General features: G+C 31.6%; 4 protein-coding genes across 4 annotated transcripts; all 4 read right to left on the bottom strand.

The window, feature by feature from the left end:
• Positions 1-943: 943 nt before the first annotated feature.
• Positions 944-2812, bottom strand: LOC119675307. Its single transcript, XM_038086504.1, has 3 exons — positions 2657-2812; positions 1536-1709; positions 944-1218 (listed from the first exon to the last, which is right to left on the bottom strand). Exons 1-3 carry the CDS (start codon positions 2765-2767, stop codon positions 1036-1038), a joined length of 468 nt encoding a protein of 155 aa, XP_037942432.1. The 5' UTR covers positions 2768-2812; the 3' UTR covers positions 944-1035.
• Positions 2813-3331: 519 nt separating this feature from the next.
• On the bottom strand, positions 3332-4691 carry LOC119675313. Its single transcript, XM_038086510.1, has 3 exons — positions 4489-4691; positions 4241-4426; positions 3332-3665 (listed from the first exon to the last, which is right to left on the bottom strand). Exons 1-3 carry the CDS (start codon positions 4579-4581, stop codon positions 3567-3569), a joined length of 378 nt encoding a protein of 125 aa, XP_037942438.1. The 5' UTR covers positions 4582-4691; the 3' UTR covers positions 3332-3566.
• Positions 4692-5316: 625 nt separating this feature from the next.
• LOC119675320 lies at positions 5317-6473 on the bottom strand. The gene is made up of 2 exons (XM_038086516.1): positions 5443-6473; positions 5317-5391 (listed from the first exon to the last, which is right to left on the bottom strand). The coding sequence occupies exon 1, from the start codon at positions 6347-6349 to the stop codon at positions 5483-5485; it is 867 nt and encodes a 288-aa protein (XP_037942444.1). The 5' UTR covers positions 6350-6473; the 3' UTR covers positions 5317-5391; positions 5443-5482.
• Positions 6474-11154: 4681 nt separating this feature from the next.
• On the bottom strand, positions 11155-13117 carry LOC119671687 (keratin, type I cytoskeletal 9-like). Its single transcript, XM_038082436.1, has one exon. The coding sequence runs from the start codon at positions 12874-12876 to the stop codon at positions 11248-11250; it is 1629 nt and encodes a 542-aa protein (XP_037938364.1). The 5' UTR covers positions 12877-13117; the 3' UTR covers positions 11155-11247.
• Positions 13118-16565: the final 3448 nt, after the last annotated feature.

Below are 16565 nucleotides of genomic sequence, written 5' to 3' on the forward strand. Positions count from 1 at the left end.
GCAGACGAAAAAAATATATTGTAGCGTTTATTTCGTACATAAAAAGAAAATGAGTAAAAAATGTAAATTATGGGCATGATACTAATATCCTCTCGGGTTTTGGGTTGGGCTAGGGTTGCCACTGTTTGTGCCAAGTATTCGTTGTATTAACATGTGCTACCAAAGACGCGAAACTTTGTACTTTTTAATTTGCATATTTTCGCGTAATTTTTCTTATTAGCATAAAATATTTATTTCTTTTTTTCTGTGTTACTTTCCTTCTTATCAGCGAAATCTAGCCGAAAAAGCCGAATACTTACAATATATTTCATTTTAATTAAAGGCGCATAGCAAGGATAATAATTTTTAAGTATGGTTATCTAGGCATTGTGGTGGGTCTGTGCTTGTTAATGTAAATAAGTTTCAGAATTCATAAGGCAACGTATCTCCAAAGAAATTTATTTAATTGCTCTAGAGAAGAAGGCACATTTAGGTAGTCACAAACAAAATTATAGTAAAAATTCTGTTTTCAGATATAAATAAGAATATGGAGATATACTGTGTTAGTATAACAAATCATATTTACTCTAAAATCAAATTATCTATTTCAACTAAATATTTTGATATGATTATTCATAAATTTCAAGGATCTCTTCAATTACTTTTGGTGTATTCTGAATATAACTATTTTCAACAATGACAACTAGAGTTATTATTGTCCCTGTACTGCAAATATCACAACATTTAGATATAACAAATGTACCACAGATTTTGCTAATACCCCAAAAAATTCTAAAAGATGTTTAACAGATATTTGTTTGGATTTGCTCTTTTTGGATCAAAAATTGTACACATAAGAAAATAAGGTTATTTATTCCTGTTGTTCTTTGAATAATACTTTACCAGAAATATTTACTTTCGACTTACATCACATATAATTTATTCTAATAAATTATTTTATTTATAACAAAAAATTTGTTACAACAGTCAAAGTAATTTGGTTTCAAACGTGTTAAAGTCCATATAAAACTGAAGGGCATTCATAAGGTGGACACTTTATTTCGATCTACATCTCTTAGGTTTGCCGCAATACCTGCATAACACGTGGTCCTTCATTCGCTTAGCTTTACGACCAGCAGTTTTTTTCCTGAAACGATTTGCTCTTTTCTTTGGTTTTGAAAGCTGCTTATTTTCTTCGTCTAGGATATCAAGAACGCTCAATATGTCTTCTACGGAAACCTTAATAGATATAAATGAACGAAAAGCTTTAAACTTTATTTAAATTCTTCTTACTATAAATATATCTATATGTTAGTAAACAAATATATGGTAAATTAGTTACAACCAATTTTGAATAATTCGGTAGGCCCATCTTTAACAACTGATTAAAGAAACCGCAATTAATAATAATATTGCGGCCCTATGCTCCTCCTAGGAGTTAAAGGATTCAATATATATATATATATATTGATTAAAACAAACATAGGTTTATGTGTATAAAAAATTGTTAATAAAGTTTAAAAGAAAGCACCACTATTTAAATTTTTAAAGCTTACATTTTCTTTTTTAGCGAATTGTTTTACTAAATCGCAGTACTTCATATTTTTAGAGACATGATACTGAAAGTCTTCATAGTATGTTTTTGCTCGTTCCTTTTTGTTGCCAAATGCAGGAAATGAGACATATTGCTGCGAAATAGTGAGGCCTTCAATGACTTCTCCAATTGTAAACTGAAATTATAAATATGAAGTTTTCGATTAACACCACATATCGATAACTTATTCATTAAATACGTATAAGCATATCTTATTCGTCTAATAACTTGATTCTAATACATAAAATTTAGTACAAATCAAAAATGCTGTAAAAATTTATTAAACTTGGATTTTAAATATAAAGACTCTTTTTTAAGCAGTTTAATTTTAAAAGATGGCAGCACATAATGTATTTATCTTTTAACAATGAGCTGATAGTATTTATATATATGTAACTGTTTGGTTAAGTACCATGGACTTAGGTATGTCCGACCAATGGCTGTATTTGCTTTTTCAATTAGTTTTCAATAATTAGCATTTTATCCAATTTTAGTCTAATACTACTGACGAACTGGATCGACTACTTGAAATACGATTAAATAATTCGCAATGCAGTGCGTTCAGTATTGTATTGCCAAAAGTAGGGAGTGGAGGAATAGATGAAACTGTTGACGTCATTAAGGCCAGTGTCGAATAATACTCTACTCGATCAGAACAGAATACATATTCAGTATTAAACACGAATGGAGCATATATATCTTTAATCGCGTAGTAGTTTTTAATCCATTTAAAATCCATGTCGCTAATAACTTAGAAATTATGTAGCCATATTTTAAAAAAAATTTGTTAATAATTCTTTTAGAAATAGTATCACAGTACAAAATTTATATATGAGGTTTCTTCTTATTTCATATATCAATACGTCTTATCAAACAATTTTAAATTTGTGATTGAAGTTTATATTCTATCATTTCTATGGTTTCCCTCTATTTTGCGACTAGACTTAACTACTTATATTTTTTTTCGACAAATGTAATTAATTTTAAGCTAATCTCTAATTAATTTATAATCATTCTTGCTAGTGTCTCTACCGACGGAATACAAATAGTTAATACAAATTTATTGGACTAGAATGTACTTACACCTTTTGTTTCAGTCATCTCTTTCACGATCTCTGTATAAGTACTACCCTTTGTATTTTTCAGAGCCCTAAGCACTCGTGAGGTTTTATACTTTTTGCGATTTTGAGCCATTTTAAATATCAATAAGTAATTTTGAGCTACAGAAAAAATGTTAAATGAAAAATTGTTTAATTTAATTCATCACATTATTTAATATATCTAAATATAAAAATCAAATATTACTGCTTTTATTTTGATGTCAATAAAATTGATTTTAAATATATGTAAAATTTTTCTAGACTAACATGAATTGTCTTACTAAATTGAGATCATATCTATTACAGAGTAAGAACCTTTACTTTACTCACGTATACAGGGTGTTAGTAGTAGTAAATGTGGAAAACTCTTTCAGTAGCAGAGTGAGTTCCTAAGGTAATTATGCCTCGAATTAATTGTTCTCGATCTGAATTCATGGTAAAAGTTCCATAAGTAGAAGGTGTTAAGATATCATGCAAACAGCGATATCACTACACTGACTGCCACAATAACTTAAACTAACCTAACTTAATCTGACTTCATTATTTACATTGAAATAAAGTTTTATGGAATGCAGCTAGTGAAGTACCTAATGTCATTAGAGCAGTTTTGGATTATTGCATTCCTAAATATATCAGTACATAAATACTATTTCCTCTTTGTCAATAAAAACCCGTTATTGTGTTGCTGTTCTATTGATTAAACTTAAGTTTAATTTATTATTTCGTTAAATTATTTCTTTCGACTAACAGTTAGCATAAAAATTGGTATATTGTTTGAAAAATACAGGAAAAACGGTATCTAACTTTCGCAGAGAGTTCTGAGCCAGTTTCTGGGCCAGTGTTGTCTTCACAGATACTACAATGTTTGTGATGTTAACAGAAAGTTTTAGGAATTATTCTGCAGAGAAATGAGAGCCAGCTTCTGAGTCAGAATCGCCTCCATATGTTGAATCCAGTTCAGCAAAAGCGTCCACTACTGCAGAAATAGATATCTGAAATAATAATAAGAATAATAGATAAGTAATTATATTTTTAAATTTATAATCAATATCATATTGATATTTAAAATATACTAACAATGTAATTGGAGCACTACATACATCGCTGATTAAGTCTGCTTACTACTTGAAGAATTTATAAATAAATTTTCGGGCTTACTTGTAAGAAGAAATATAAATCATAATGTTGAAAATATATTATACACCGCAGACTGGTCGATATAACGTAATTACAGAAAAGTTCTCTTCACCGAATATAGACTGGTCCACAATTCCATTAGTTTAACGAACTAATGAAAGGTCTCTTAGAATGAACATACTGCATATAAAAAATGAATATTACCGACTAGCGATGTTGTGTGGTTAGAGGATATTTTGAATTATGAGACCGTCTATTTTTACAAAAGTATTTACTGACTTCTTTAATATTTATTTGAAGGAGAGATAATTATTGTTGAATAATATATCACTAATATATGTGATATGTGATATATATATGTGATTATATATGGTACTATGAAAGCCTCATAATATTTGCATATATATCGCTGTTATTTTTGTTTACTTACACTTTCAAGGGCAGCCAGCTCCGCGACTAGTTCAACACATTGCTCTGAGATAGTGGGATGAACAACTTCAGTAATACATTTTTCTACGGAGCCAGCCTCAGGAATTTTGTCTTCTGGGATCAACAAAGCGGTTGGTGCATTTACCTTGGAGGGAAAAAGAACCTTAACAACTTCGGCGGTAGGCAACTACAAACATATTTAATAAGAAATTTTAGTTTTTGGTATTATCTTATAAGATAAAAAAATACCTTCTCTGCAGTGGCAATTTCGTGGATTATTTCGTCATTTGTTCCTGCCTTTGTTTTTTTTAATGCTTCAAGGATACGCTCAGAATTCTCCATGTTTCGATTATTTCTAAACTACATGCACAAAATATATACGAATTTTTAGAATTTGTGAGCACAGAAAATTTGAAGCGATCTGCTCAATTTCTGTTATGAATTATACAAGAATTTTAATATTCCGAAAAGCAAAGCTTACTACATTTTATTAAATTATTAATTTTTTTCTTTATAATTTCTTAAATAGAATTTAGTTCAGAATATCTTTTACACAATGTTTACATTTCAAACTTCATTTATCGAACTTTGCTAAAGTTGATTCTCAAACGTTATCGTTTCGGATTTTCATTTCGATAGTTCTTGTTAGTGCTATTTCATTATTTTCTTACGTTTTGAGTCTGTCTACTATATTATTTCAAAAATTTATTTTAGTGACCGAACTTGAACATGTTCAAATTCAAGAGTTGTACTTCAAGCAAAATTTTTGACGAATAAGGGTGTTTACGCACGCTGTAAATTTAGTATTTAGCTCACCAAAATTTTGGTAAGCACTCCAACTTGTTGGTTGCGTGTTATGCAAAGGTGCGGACTATCATTTTTGAGTGTCATTCTTAGATTTTCTCTCTTGAATGATACTCAAAAATGATAACGGTAAGTCTTAATTATTTACATTCCCCACAATAAGGAGTAAAGTTTCTGTTCGACATAATCGGTAAATATGCCTTGTCTTACTTATATTCGTGATATTCTTCAAGTGAATTTTGTGGGCGATAATCAAATTAAAAATTAAAAATATCAGATGGATAATATATATTCCCAAAAAGTATTGCTGCAGTTTTAGTTACAGATACAATAACAAATACAATAAAAATTTTTTTAATAATTGGCGGCACCCGTAACTGTTGAATGGTCAGCTCAGAAATTCTCTTGACTAAAAACTAAGGTGTTACATAGCAAACATTTAATTTTCTTGACTTGAATTTCCCATTGAATAACCTGAATTTCGGAACATTTTTGCCTTAAACTCAATTTGTTTGCAAATAGCTTCGTAGTTCCGGACTGCCACATCTTTATACATGATCTCATTACGAAGTGCGCCATTTTGCATTGCAAGTTTTTGTATTTCATACATATCTGAATAAAGTTCCTTTTGCATTTCCCTGTTCTGCGATTTCAGAGATTGTCCTGACATGATGCATTCGCATAGTTGCTCTCTATAAAATTCTTGCATTTGTCGACATTTGTCTTGAATATTATCAATGTATTCAGATTGATCATCCAAGCATTTTGAAAGATTTGCCGATAAACTATCTGCTTCTTTCATTTTGGATTCCAATTCTTGCAAAACTTTTCGATTTACTATAATGGTGTCAGTAGTGTCAACATTTTTCTCGAAATGGGCCTCCTCAGTTGGTTTGAATTTGTTTTGATATTGAATTTCAGCGAGCTGGTGGCGTAATTTATTAACCTCATTTTGCAAATATGTTATATCGGTGCTAGTTTCAAGAATGACTTTGATATTGTCTTCATCTCCAGCTGAACGTTTTTCAACAAATTCGTTTAAGTAATCACTGTCTGAGGTAAAGCTGTCGTAAACAGTGACTTTCATGACTTCGTCTTCATCATTCACACTTATGTTATTAGCAGATAATGAGGACAATACATTTTCATCATTTTCGTTTATGAGAAAGGAGTATGCTTTTTCTAAAGTATTTGCATTATTTTTACCTGTAGTTTCTGGATCACCACCGCCACCTTTTTCACGGCTATCATTTGTAATTAGTTCGTCAATCTTTTGATCTTGGCGTACATATTCGGTAATGTCCATGATTCGATTATTTTTTAACTGCAATAATACAACACCTGAGTTTCCAAAATTTTTAATATTCAATTTTTTTAGATGATCTTCTCATTTTGAAAACCGATGATGCAAACATGTATAATGAATAGAATAATTTTTGACAATTTTTAAAAAGCAAAGTTTACTGCTTTCAATCCGAACTCAAAAAATTTTTTTTTATGAATATCAAAAAGTGTATAACTTCTAGAAACTGAAAGCGTTGAATTTAAAAGTTCATTTATTTATTTTTGAAGAGATATTTACTTACTTAATTAGGCATTACAGACCTGTATTGTCCTTGATCGCATCGAGTAGCCTACGTCAGCCAGCCAGTCAGTTGCCAGTTGGAGCGCCCTCAAATCTGCCGAAAATGCGAACGTCCACTACAGCGTTTTCTACCTGCGAGTACCGACTCAAACATCTTTCTAACCGCAGCACTTTTTTCCATTCGCAAGACATGACCAAGCCAACGAAGGCGCTGAATTTTTATGAGCTTAACTATATCAATATAGCTCATACAGCTCATTGTTCCATCTTATTCGATACTCGTCGCCGACACGTAATGAACCACGGATCTTCTAATCAAAGGAGATTATTATTGTATAATAATTAAATTAAAAACTGTGTTTTCTCGCATCACAGATTATTAAATTTTCCTAGATCTTATTGGCTGCTGTTACAAGTACTTTTACTCAAGATATTCCTTTAAGTATCGAGAACTGTTTCAGGATTTTTGAAGGGATTTTATTCTGTGTATCTATAAACAAAAGCCTCTATTATTTGTGAAAGAACTTTATCACAGTGAAACAGATGACTAAATAAAAATGTCTTATACCACTAACATTCTAATTAAATTACAAACAACTTTTTAAAAGCACACTCGCAAGTGTAACTTCTTCTACAATTAAGGAGAAAGAACCTAAGAGTCCTAATTGGGGAATTCAGAGGGTACAATACAACTGGATGCCACGTGGGCGTGGTGGGCGTTACCACTAATTCGACACATCAATTTTGTGTGAAGGCTGTTGGTACAAAGAGTATTTAATCTATTTTTTTTTAGCATTTGCAAGAACTAGATTGAGATAGTAGGGTTATGTTGTCCTAAACATGAACAATGTTTTTCTTTTGTCTCCCTCCCTCTCCCCCTCTTTCTCACTCTCTCTGTTTCTCCCTCTCTCTCTCTTAATACAAGATCTTTTTAATTTAAAAGTAAATATTTCCTAAGAAATTCTTGAGAAATTCAAAGTAGATAATGACCTTTTTTAAATTCTTTCGCTTTCGGGATTGCTTGCAGTGGTTGGTCACAAACTGTTCTGGTTGTATTATCCTCTCAACTCAAATAGAAAAGAACTATTTAAAGGAATAGTTATTCCATTTGAAAATGGAATATCTATTAACATCTGCCTATATGGCACTCTACATTATTTGTTTAATCTACTCCTACATGATACTTACCTACTATAAGAGTTCGAGGTTTCTTCTTAATTAATTACCACTTCTGTTACTGCTACTGTTACTGATTAGTTGTGCTAATAGACTCTTTTTTCACTTTACGTTCTGTTATACTAAAAACTTAACTTATTTTTACTACTTAAAGTTTTCAGGAGTTTCATTCAATGTACGAGATACTCCCAAAGAATTTGTCATAAAAATTCACATGACAAGTTTTGGGTCTGCGTTTATTTGGTTTAATACCACACATTTGTCTTCTTCTCCGACAACAAAAGGAAAACAATAAACAAATTTTTAATTTTGTTCTTAAGCAAATAAAATCCTCGGAGTAGTTAAATCACTTTTCACAATTTTATTTCTTATTCAAATCCGAACAGCGCCACTTGCTTTTACAGATACTTTCGCCTTTTTTCAGATATTTTCTCTTTTATTTGTCGGCGGCGTTGATTGTTGTTAATTTCGGGCTGTGTTTTGGCAGTTTTGTCAGTTTTTTTATTTGTTTATTTGTTTATTTCTCTTTGTGTAATTTTTTACAATTAATTATGCATAAAAATGTTGTTTCGGCTAAAAAGTTAGTAACAAATGCGAATACTAAAAACGCTTGATAAGAGATAAGACAGAATTGACGAGATACTTTCGGAGTTTGTAGCTGCTGCTGGATGGGGCTGCAGGTGAGGTGAGCGGGGTGGGTGTGGGTGTGGGTGTAATGAGTTTACAAATGTAGGCAAGAAAAACTTTTCATAACTTTGCTTTTTACAATTTTACAGTAAATTTGTTTGTTTTGTAATTTTTTGTTTGTCTTTTGGTTTTATTTAAAAAACACTTTTTTATTTGATTTTTTTTTTAGCCATAAATTTCAAATATTTCTTTTCTTTTGTTTGGTTTGAGTGGCGAGAGCAGGGGTGAACATCTCTTATTTGTTTATTTTTTCCTAAACTTACACAAGTTGCTTAATTCGATTGTTGTTTGCATGTAATAAAAATTAAAACTTTCGAATTAAATTAAATTTCAAATTAAAACATTCTTAAATGTGAAAGTATGCAGTAAATTTCTGCTCCTAACAAATTAGCAATTTTCCTGTTTGATGTTTTTGAATTTTAGTTCTGTTCTCCTTGTGCTAATTTCCTTCCCTCATCCTCTCATCCCCTCAACCCATCAACCCCTCATCCACTCAAATCGAGGTAGATGTGTGAGGAGTTTTACCATTCGCATTAGCATATTTTCTATTTGCCTTGTATTTTGTTGACAAATAAACACCTAAAAACTTCTGTTCTGTGTATTTTCTTGATATTATTAAGTTTTGCCTTTACGAATAACAAAATCAGAAGTTTTCCTAATGCGTCGGAGTTTTCCAAATGGTCAGAGTGTAACATATTTATTTAACGAGCTAAAATGACAATTTAAAAGTTTCAAATTAAACTGAAAGCATTCGTTATGTTACGAATAATTGAATAAAATTATCATGAAATGCTTTTTAAATTACCATTTCATTATCATTTATTGATAGTGACTATCTTACATTCATACATTCACAAAAAAGAAAGTAAAACTTTTCATTAGATCGACATGCTGAGAATTCATAAAAACGATGTCAGTAGTGGATAATCTTATCATCTCTGGATATTATATATTATTTTTCTTCTTTTTTTTTTGGTCCATTCAAGATGGAGATATAGTGAGCTCTAGAAAATTAATCGGTTATACAAATTCTATTAATTTGTATCAATCAATCGTATTTTTTACTAACAATATTATGTGTGGCGTCGACGCCATAATAGAGCAATATTCATTTTTATTAGATCAAAATATAGTTAAATATCAGAATATAGTTGGGTTAGGTCATAGATTTCTCTAATGGCATTTCTTTAAATGCTAAACTGCTATAATTCAATTTTACTTAAATTTAGTGGGGTTATGTCGTAAATCTCTTTTTTCTTGAATTTTCAGAATTTTGACCTATTCAATTTCTATCACATTATGTCCAATTAAGTTTAAATTCCAAACTTAAGTGATACTAATAAAGAGAAGACAATCGGGGTAGTGTTTGATAGATTTTAAATTTTCACAAAATAAGAATGGGTCTATTCCTCATGAATATTTTGATTACTGATAGAAGAGAACTGTTATGTTCTTCTTTTTAAATAATATTTGGTTTATTAAGTTTTTTAGTCATTGTTTATTCATTACAATAGTTTGTTATCTAAAGGTAAACCAAATCTCTTACGAAAATTGCAACTATGTCTATTAGAATAATTTTTATTAACGAATTAATAAAGCAGTGAAGATATTGGAGATATGCTAAAGCAATGCTTCTTAACGTTAAAAGAACTACCCCACAGGTAAGCAATTTGACGGTTAAGGAGAACAAACTGAAGTTAAATTTCTATGTGAATCGATTGGAAGTTATGGAGACAGGGGCAGAATATTAGCTGAAGAGAATTGTTAAATTAAAATGTGCTATTTCTAATTGAAAAATTCGGTGAGTCTAATTAAATTAATAGTTTAAAGCGCAATTTGAAATTGCACTTTAATGTGAATTGATTTCATTAATTAGAAGTTACTGTAACAGATATCGATTTGAAACATAAGGGGGCAATTTGATATTCCATAAATTTTTGGTGTAGAGTGTGGGAGACATACGAGCTTAAGCAGTCCTTAAATAATTTTATTTATTTTTGTTATTAATTATTTATGCAAAATAATATGTTGTTATCGAGAAATGCCCATTTAAACCAATATGTATTTAACTACTAATGGCTACTAAAGAGCCGTGTGTTTGGATCTAAGTGTTCGTTTTCTGCCTTGTTAAAAATTACTTCTTAGTTACTTCTTAGTTTTACATGCGATACGTAACTTTAAAGAAGTAGCATTTCATTAGAAGACGATGCAGCGTTTGCAGAAAACTGATTCAATGCCAACCAATTACCCAACTGGACTATCTGTTTTTCTTACGTTGAAGTAGGTGTCAATTGTTGTGATTAAAATTGAAATCATTACATTTGAAAGGCTATCAATTAATCAATTTGATAGTTTATCATTCATTCATTAAAAGTTTCATGTCATATTTATAAAATCAATTTGAAAGCGAGATGTATGGAAACAACTTTGAGATATTTTGTAAAATGAATAATGCACTTCTGTACTGCACTCTTGGATATAACTTTCGGTTTGATTTCTGTTGTGGAAAACAATTCATATTATTTCTTTTAAATACTCGTATATAACATCATAGTAGATATTTAATACTATTTCTACTGCGGAGTAGCATAGCAGAATTTTCATTAGAGAAGTTTTCAGTCCATGATAAAAAATTTTAAATACAATAGAAACTATGTGGATAATATTTATTCTTAAAATGTAGTTGTAATATTTACAATAAAACTGCATTAAAATTTTTTTAAATTTTGTTGTATTTACTCTCAACTGCATGCATTTTACTGTTTTTCACAATTTGGTTGACATGAACACATTTCACCTGCTCTCTGCATCGAATAACCGGAATTTCGGAACAGTTTAGCTTTGTATTTGATTTGCTTGCAAAGAGTTTCGTAGTTGCACAACGCCACATCCTTGTACATGATTTCGTTGCGAAGAGCGCTGTTTTGCATTTCCAGTTTTTGTATTTCATACATATCTGAGCAAAGTTCCTTCTTCATTTCTCTGAGCTGCATTTCAAGCGTCTGTCCTGACATCATGCATTCACACAGTTTTTCTCTATAAAATTCTTGCATTTGTCGATATTTCTCTTCCATGTTTTCAATGTATTCAGATTGAGAGTCCAAGCTATTAGAGAGACTTGCGGATAGATTGTCTGCTTCTCTGCTCTTCGATTGCAAATCTGCCATTTTCGATTCAAGTGATTTGAAATCTTTTAATTTATTTCGCAAAGAATTTCGTTCTGCAACAATGGTGTTAATAGCCTCAACTTCTTTATCAGTATAGCCACCTGAACCGGATTTAGATGTAGAAAGCTGGCTGCGCAATTTATTAACTTCATTTTGCAAATACTTTGTATCGGTACTAGTTTCGGGTGCGACATTGCTTCCGGGTTTAGGTGAACACTTCTCAACAATTTGCTGTAAGTAAACATTTTCAGCACGTAAGGCATCGTAACCATCTCGTATCTTTTCCATTTGCTCTTTGATTTTCATAAAATCACTTTCATCACTTGAATTAATTTTATTTGCAGATACCAAAGACTTAACCTTTTTATTCAATTCATCTATGCAACTGTCGTTAGGTTTTTGCGCCAAATTTTTTTTCAAAGTATTTACATCCATTGGCGCTGCACCTTGCCCCTGACCTCCTGCACCATCTTTTGACATTTTTCCCTGTTTATGTAACATACCTGTCATTTTACTAAGTTGTTCGCTAGCCAGTTCGACTAAACTATCACCACCTTTCAGATTTCTACCTGAACCAGCACCGGCACCAGCTCCTTTTCCAGCACCTGCGCCGCTTGTACCTGGCCCACTACCTTGGCCTGGACCTTTTCCAGCCCCTGCATCAGGCCCCGCGCCTGACCTTGCGCTAGGTCCTGCTTTGGGTCCTGCGCCAACCCCTTGGTCACCTCCTCTTCCTGGGCCGCCGCCCGGACCTGTTGCTGGTACAACACCTTTCCCTGGACCTTTACCAGCATCTGCATCTCGAGCTCTTCCTGAACCACCATCGCCGCTTACTCCAACTTTATCTGCTGTACGATCTTTTCCTTTGCCTTTGCCACCGGCACCAGCAGTCGCATCCGTACTAGCACCAGGAGAACCATAACCACGTCCCCTCCTAGCATCAGCATCAACTGCACTTTTATCTTTTCCTTTACCACCGCTTCCGTCACCCGCATCTCCATCGGCGTTTGCATTTCCTGATTCACAAACAGCGTTCTCGTTTCGTACTAGATCGGTAAGATATCTTGAAACAGTATTTGGTCGTATTGACCATGACCTCAAATCTTCAGTGGATTCGTATCGTTTTAGATTTATACATACTCTCTCGCATTGTACGTCCTCCTCCTCATCATCCAAGAACGCAACTTTGAAGAACTCAGTTTGTGTAGAAAATGCCATTTCTTTACGCGGTTGGGACCGTTCGAATGCCTCAAAATATTTAACACGGTTTTTGTGTTTCGTCAATTTCTGGTGTCAAAATTTAAAGATACGTAGAATTTAAAAAACAATTTTGCATTGTACGGTCTCAACAGTAAAATATTTGTTATGGAGAGCGTACAATCTAGTACAAAATTTTTCCAAAATTTTGATTAACAGAAATTCGAACGTATAAGAAAAATATTCAGCTTACTCTCTATATAATTTTTAAAAATATTGTTCATATATTTTATATATAGAAATTTTTGATTATGGAACATGTTATTAATATAAAAAATAAATTTAAGGTTCCTGTGATCGATTTACTTATTTGTAAATGGTTCGAATAAATAATAATTGATACGAAGAGATAAACATTTCTTAGCTTTATTAACAATTTAAATTTCTTCGGATAAGCTTAAAAGACTTTTCTTACGATTGCACAATAGATCTCATAGTATGTTTACTTACAACTAAACAAGTAAGCCACTTACTTACTTAGTCACTTACTTACCAGTCAACCCGATTAGTTGCTTGCTGTTGCCAGTTGGTAGTACCAAGCGCCCCCAAATCGTTGGTCATCTGGTCCTTCTACCGAAGATGCGGACGACCTTTACACCTGCAGGTACCAAATTAAAAACTTTTCTAACCGGAGCACTTTTTTCCATTCGCACGACATGACCAAGCCAGGGAAGAGTATAAATAAATATTATTGACTTCATATATGGATTCAAAAATTTAGTTGTAGGTGTCCCAAAATTTAAGCATGGTACTATGAAGTCATTTTCGTACTTAATGACTTGAAAAGAATACAGAATACTTTAACATCAGGACTGGCCGTAAGCGTCTGACTATAAGTCTGCTAGTCTGTGTATAGCGAAACGCTGAAGGCCACTGTTGTGTTACATGTACGTGTTTGTGTGTATGGAATTGTATCTCAATATTTAAATGAACGTTTTATGCAATTAAGGTATCACCCGCATGCATTGAATGTCAATTAAGTGTCTTTGGCTGTGTACTGCCGGGTCGTTGCTCCTCCATCTAAAAATGTTGTACGAAAATTGTGTATAATTACGGTTGAGTGCTTTTATGGTACCGCCTGGTGTAAAGCAGTGCAAGGAACATGGAATGGCTTTTATTCTTCGATTTGGCTGATGAAGTTGTCTGCCTGCGTATACTGTGTGAAGTGATGTACGATTTATACTAATGCCAGTCTTTTCGTGGAAAGTTCAATGTTTCATTAATGTTACCAAGATTTTCTTGTAAATAAATGCATAATTCGATTGGAATTTTGATTAGAAGTCAGTTTAGTGGGAATTGGTTTAAAAAGTTAGAATAAAAAAAATGTTTGTATTAGAATATATTAGATTATAATTATGTTGTTGTTGAAACATTAAATTTTCCATTTAGTTGCAAATTTATTCGTTTTCGCTAATTAAAATTTTGAAACTTTGAAACATACATATATACATTTCAATTGAAATTAATCAGGAACTAATTCGGTATACAAAGTCTTAGTAGCACATGTCTAATAACATTTTGGACATTCTTGACATATTTTGGACTACTATTGCCTTGAAAAATTAAACAAAATATATTATTGTGACATTAAAATCAATTAATTGCCATATTACATTGATTTGAATTGAAGTACAGTGAAAACTTTGTTAATCGCATGCTCTAACAATTAGACATATGAGTATAATGAATTGTGTAATAGTATCAGTCATTAGAGAGAGAGAGAAAGAGAGAGAGTGTGTTCATTTTTCGTATATATACCATTCTTTTAAGCATATAGTTTTATTCACTCCATAGAATTGCAGACCTCGTCGTTATCGTCGTTATAATTTTAAAATAAAATATATGACATACCGAGTGGTATGGAGCTGGAGCTTTCAGTAGATATTGGTACGAGGTGCTCATAACTATGTAAGCTTAAATCTCTTCAAATGTAATAAACCTGGCATTGCTGCTGACTGTGGCTTAGCTACTGGTAGCTATTCCATGCTAGTAAGTTGGTATGACTAGTACGCTAAATATATTCTGCAATATAGCGAAGACAGTATGCTCTGACATATTTAAACTGATATATAAGCTTTCATATCGCTTTATTTTTGAGAACTTTGAAGTCAGTAGCAAGAGATAAACATTAAAATAAGAAAACAAAAAATATCAAATCAGTAAAATGGTATTAAAGAATAGAACACATACTATATTTTTAAAGTGCTGTTATAATGCAGATGAGTACTATGGTATATATAACAGTCCATAAGAGCAGACGAAAGATTGATTCTCCAGTATATTTAAAAGAAAATAATTTGAGTACAGCAAATATATGTACAGCAGCAACAATTTGAAATAGTTGAGCAGTTTGTTAAGTGCAGTGTAGGATAAAATGAAGACTCTCGGTCAGTTATCTATTGTATCAGATATGAACTAGTTAATAAACATTCATGCTTACTTGGTTGGTCAGTTTGAAATTCACAACTAGTTTGGGGGTCTGAAATCTTTATGCAAAAATCCAAAGACTTATTGAGTGTGTATTGTTGAGTTGGTAGTCCAACTGATAATATTCTTACCCCTAACAAAACGGACAACTATCAGAAATATCAGACTCGTATGGTGACTTCAGGCTATCTTGATGCAGGTTAAAATTTGAAATATGGAATGTCGCTATCAAATTTTTGTAGCTGTCACTGTTAAATTGGAATTTTCCTCTGACATTTAAACCAATTTTAACAATTCTTTTGTTGCTTTTATTTCCATTGCATTTTAATTGAAATTTAATTGGGCACAACAAAAAACAAATGTAATAGTATTAAATTTTTATTAAATACTAAAATTTTAGTCTTTAACTATAAAATATATTTAATTCCATATATGTGACTTGCAATGAAAAAATACATATCAAAATTTCTTTCTTTTCAATCTATTTTCAATTCAATCTAAAATTTGAAATTAAACTCACTTCGGACAAAACTATAAATAACTATTTTTTTTATATAATAAAACTTTAACATAAAAAGTATTGGCACAATTTATTAATATTTTTATAAAATAATATTGAAGAAATAATTTATTCAAAATAAGTAATCAATATACAACAACCAATGTCACATAAATATAAACATTAAAAAAGTATTTTTTCAACTTAAAGATTTTTATTTTTTCTGGACGTTTGACATTTTTTGATTCCACAATAATTAATTTGGTTGCCATAAATTTTGTTTCGTTTTCTGCGCTTCCGGTTGACAAATTTTTTCCTTCGTTAATATAAGCTTTAAATAAATATATTTCTCTAACTTTAATAGATTCAAAAGTAACTGCTGTGAATGAACATTTAGTTATGTTCAACCTTCCGAGTTAGTATATCTGAGTGCTTTTACTCTTTAATAGCTGAGAGGTTTCTGCAGAGTCCTTCCCATCTCACTGACTAATTTGAGTATTCCTCATAATCTTCGCGATTATTTAATGATTGATCTAAGATCTGCGTACCGCCCCGTGCGGTTAGTAATTACTCTGAGATTAGATAGTGCTAAGTAGGGCAGCCTGTCGGCATATAGCTTCAGGGCTCTGTCACATATATATTTTTTGTCCGGATCTATTCTAAGGTCTCTTAGCATGTCATTCGTGCGGATGTACCATGGCACTTTGAAGAGTCTTCGGAGACC

The sequence above is a fragment of the Teleopsis dalmanni genome, chromosome 1, assembly GCF_002237135.1.
Source record: "Teleopsis dalmanni isolate 2A chromosome 1, ASM223713v2, whole genome shotgun sequence".
Classification (NCBI taxonomy): domain Eukaryota; kingdom Metazoa; phylum Arthropoda; class Insecta; order Diptera; family Diopsidae; genus Teleopsis; species Teleopsis dalmanni.

Bases quoted from the DNA above. Each gene is read 5' to 3' on its own strand.
- LOC119675313 (XM_038086510.1), bottom strand. From the start codon at position 4,581: ATGGAGAATTCTGAGCGTATCCTTGAAGCATTAAAAAAAACAAAGGCA. The intron at 4,427-4,488 runs GTATTTTTTTAT...ATATGTTTGTAG, and splicing joins AAATTGCCACTGCAGAGAAG to TTGCCTACCGCCGAAGTTGT. The intron at 3,666-4,240 runs GTAAGTAAACAA...TTATTATTTCAG, and splicing joins AGCTGGCTGCCCTTGAAAGT to ATATCTATTTCTGCAGTAGT.
- LOC119675320 (XM_038086516.1), bottom strand. From the start codon at position 6,349: ATGGACATTACCGAATATGTACGCCAAGATCAAAAGATTGACGAACTA.
- LOC119675307 (XM_038086504.1), bottom strand. From the start codon at position 2,767: ATGGCTCAAAATCGCAAAAAGTATAAAACCTCACGAGTGCTTAGGGCT. The intron at 1,710-2,656 runs GTAAGTACATTC...TTATAATTTCAG, and splicing joins AGATGACTGAAACAAAAGGT to TTTACAATTGGAGAAGTCAT. The intron at 1,219-1,535 runs GTAAGCTTTAAA...ATATCTATTAAG, and splicing joins AATTCGCTAAAAAAGAAAAT to GTTTCCGTAGAAGACATATT.
- LOC119671687 (XM_038082436.1), bottom strand. From the start codon at position 12,876: ATGGCATTTTCTACACAAACTGAGTTCTTCAAAGTTGCGTTCTTGGAT.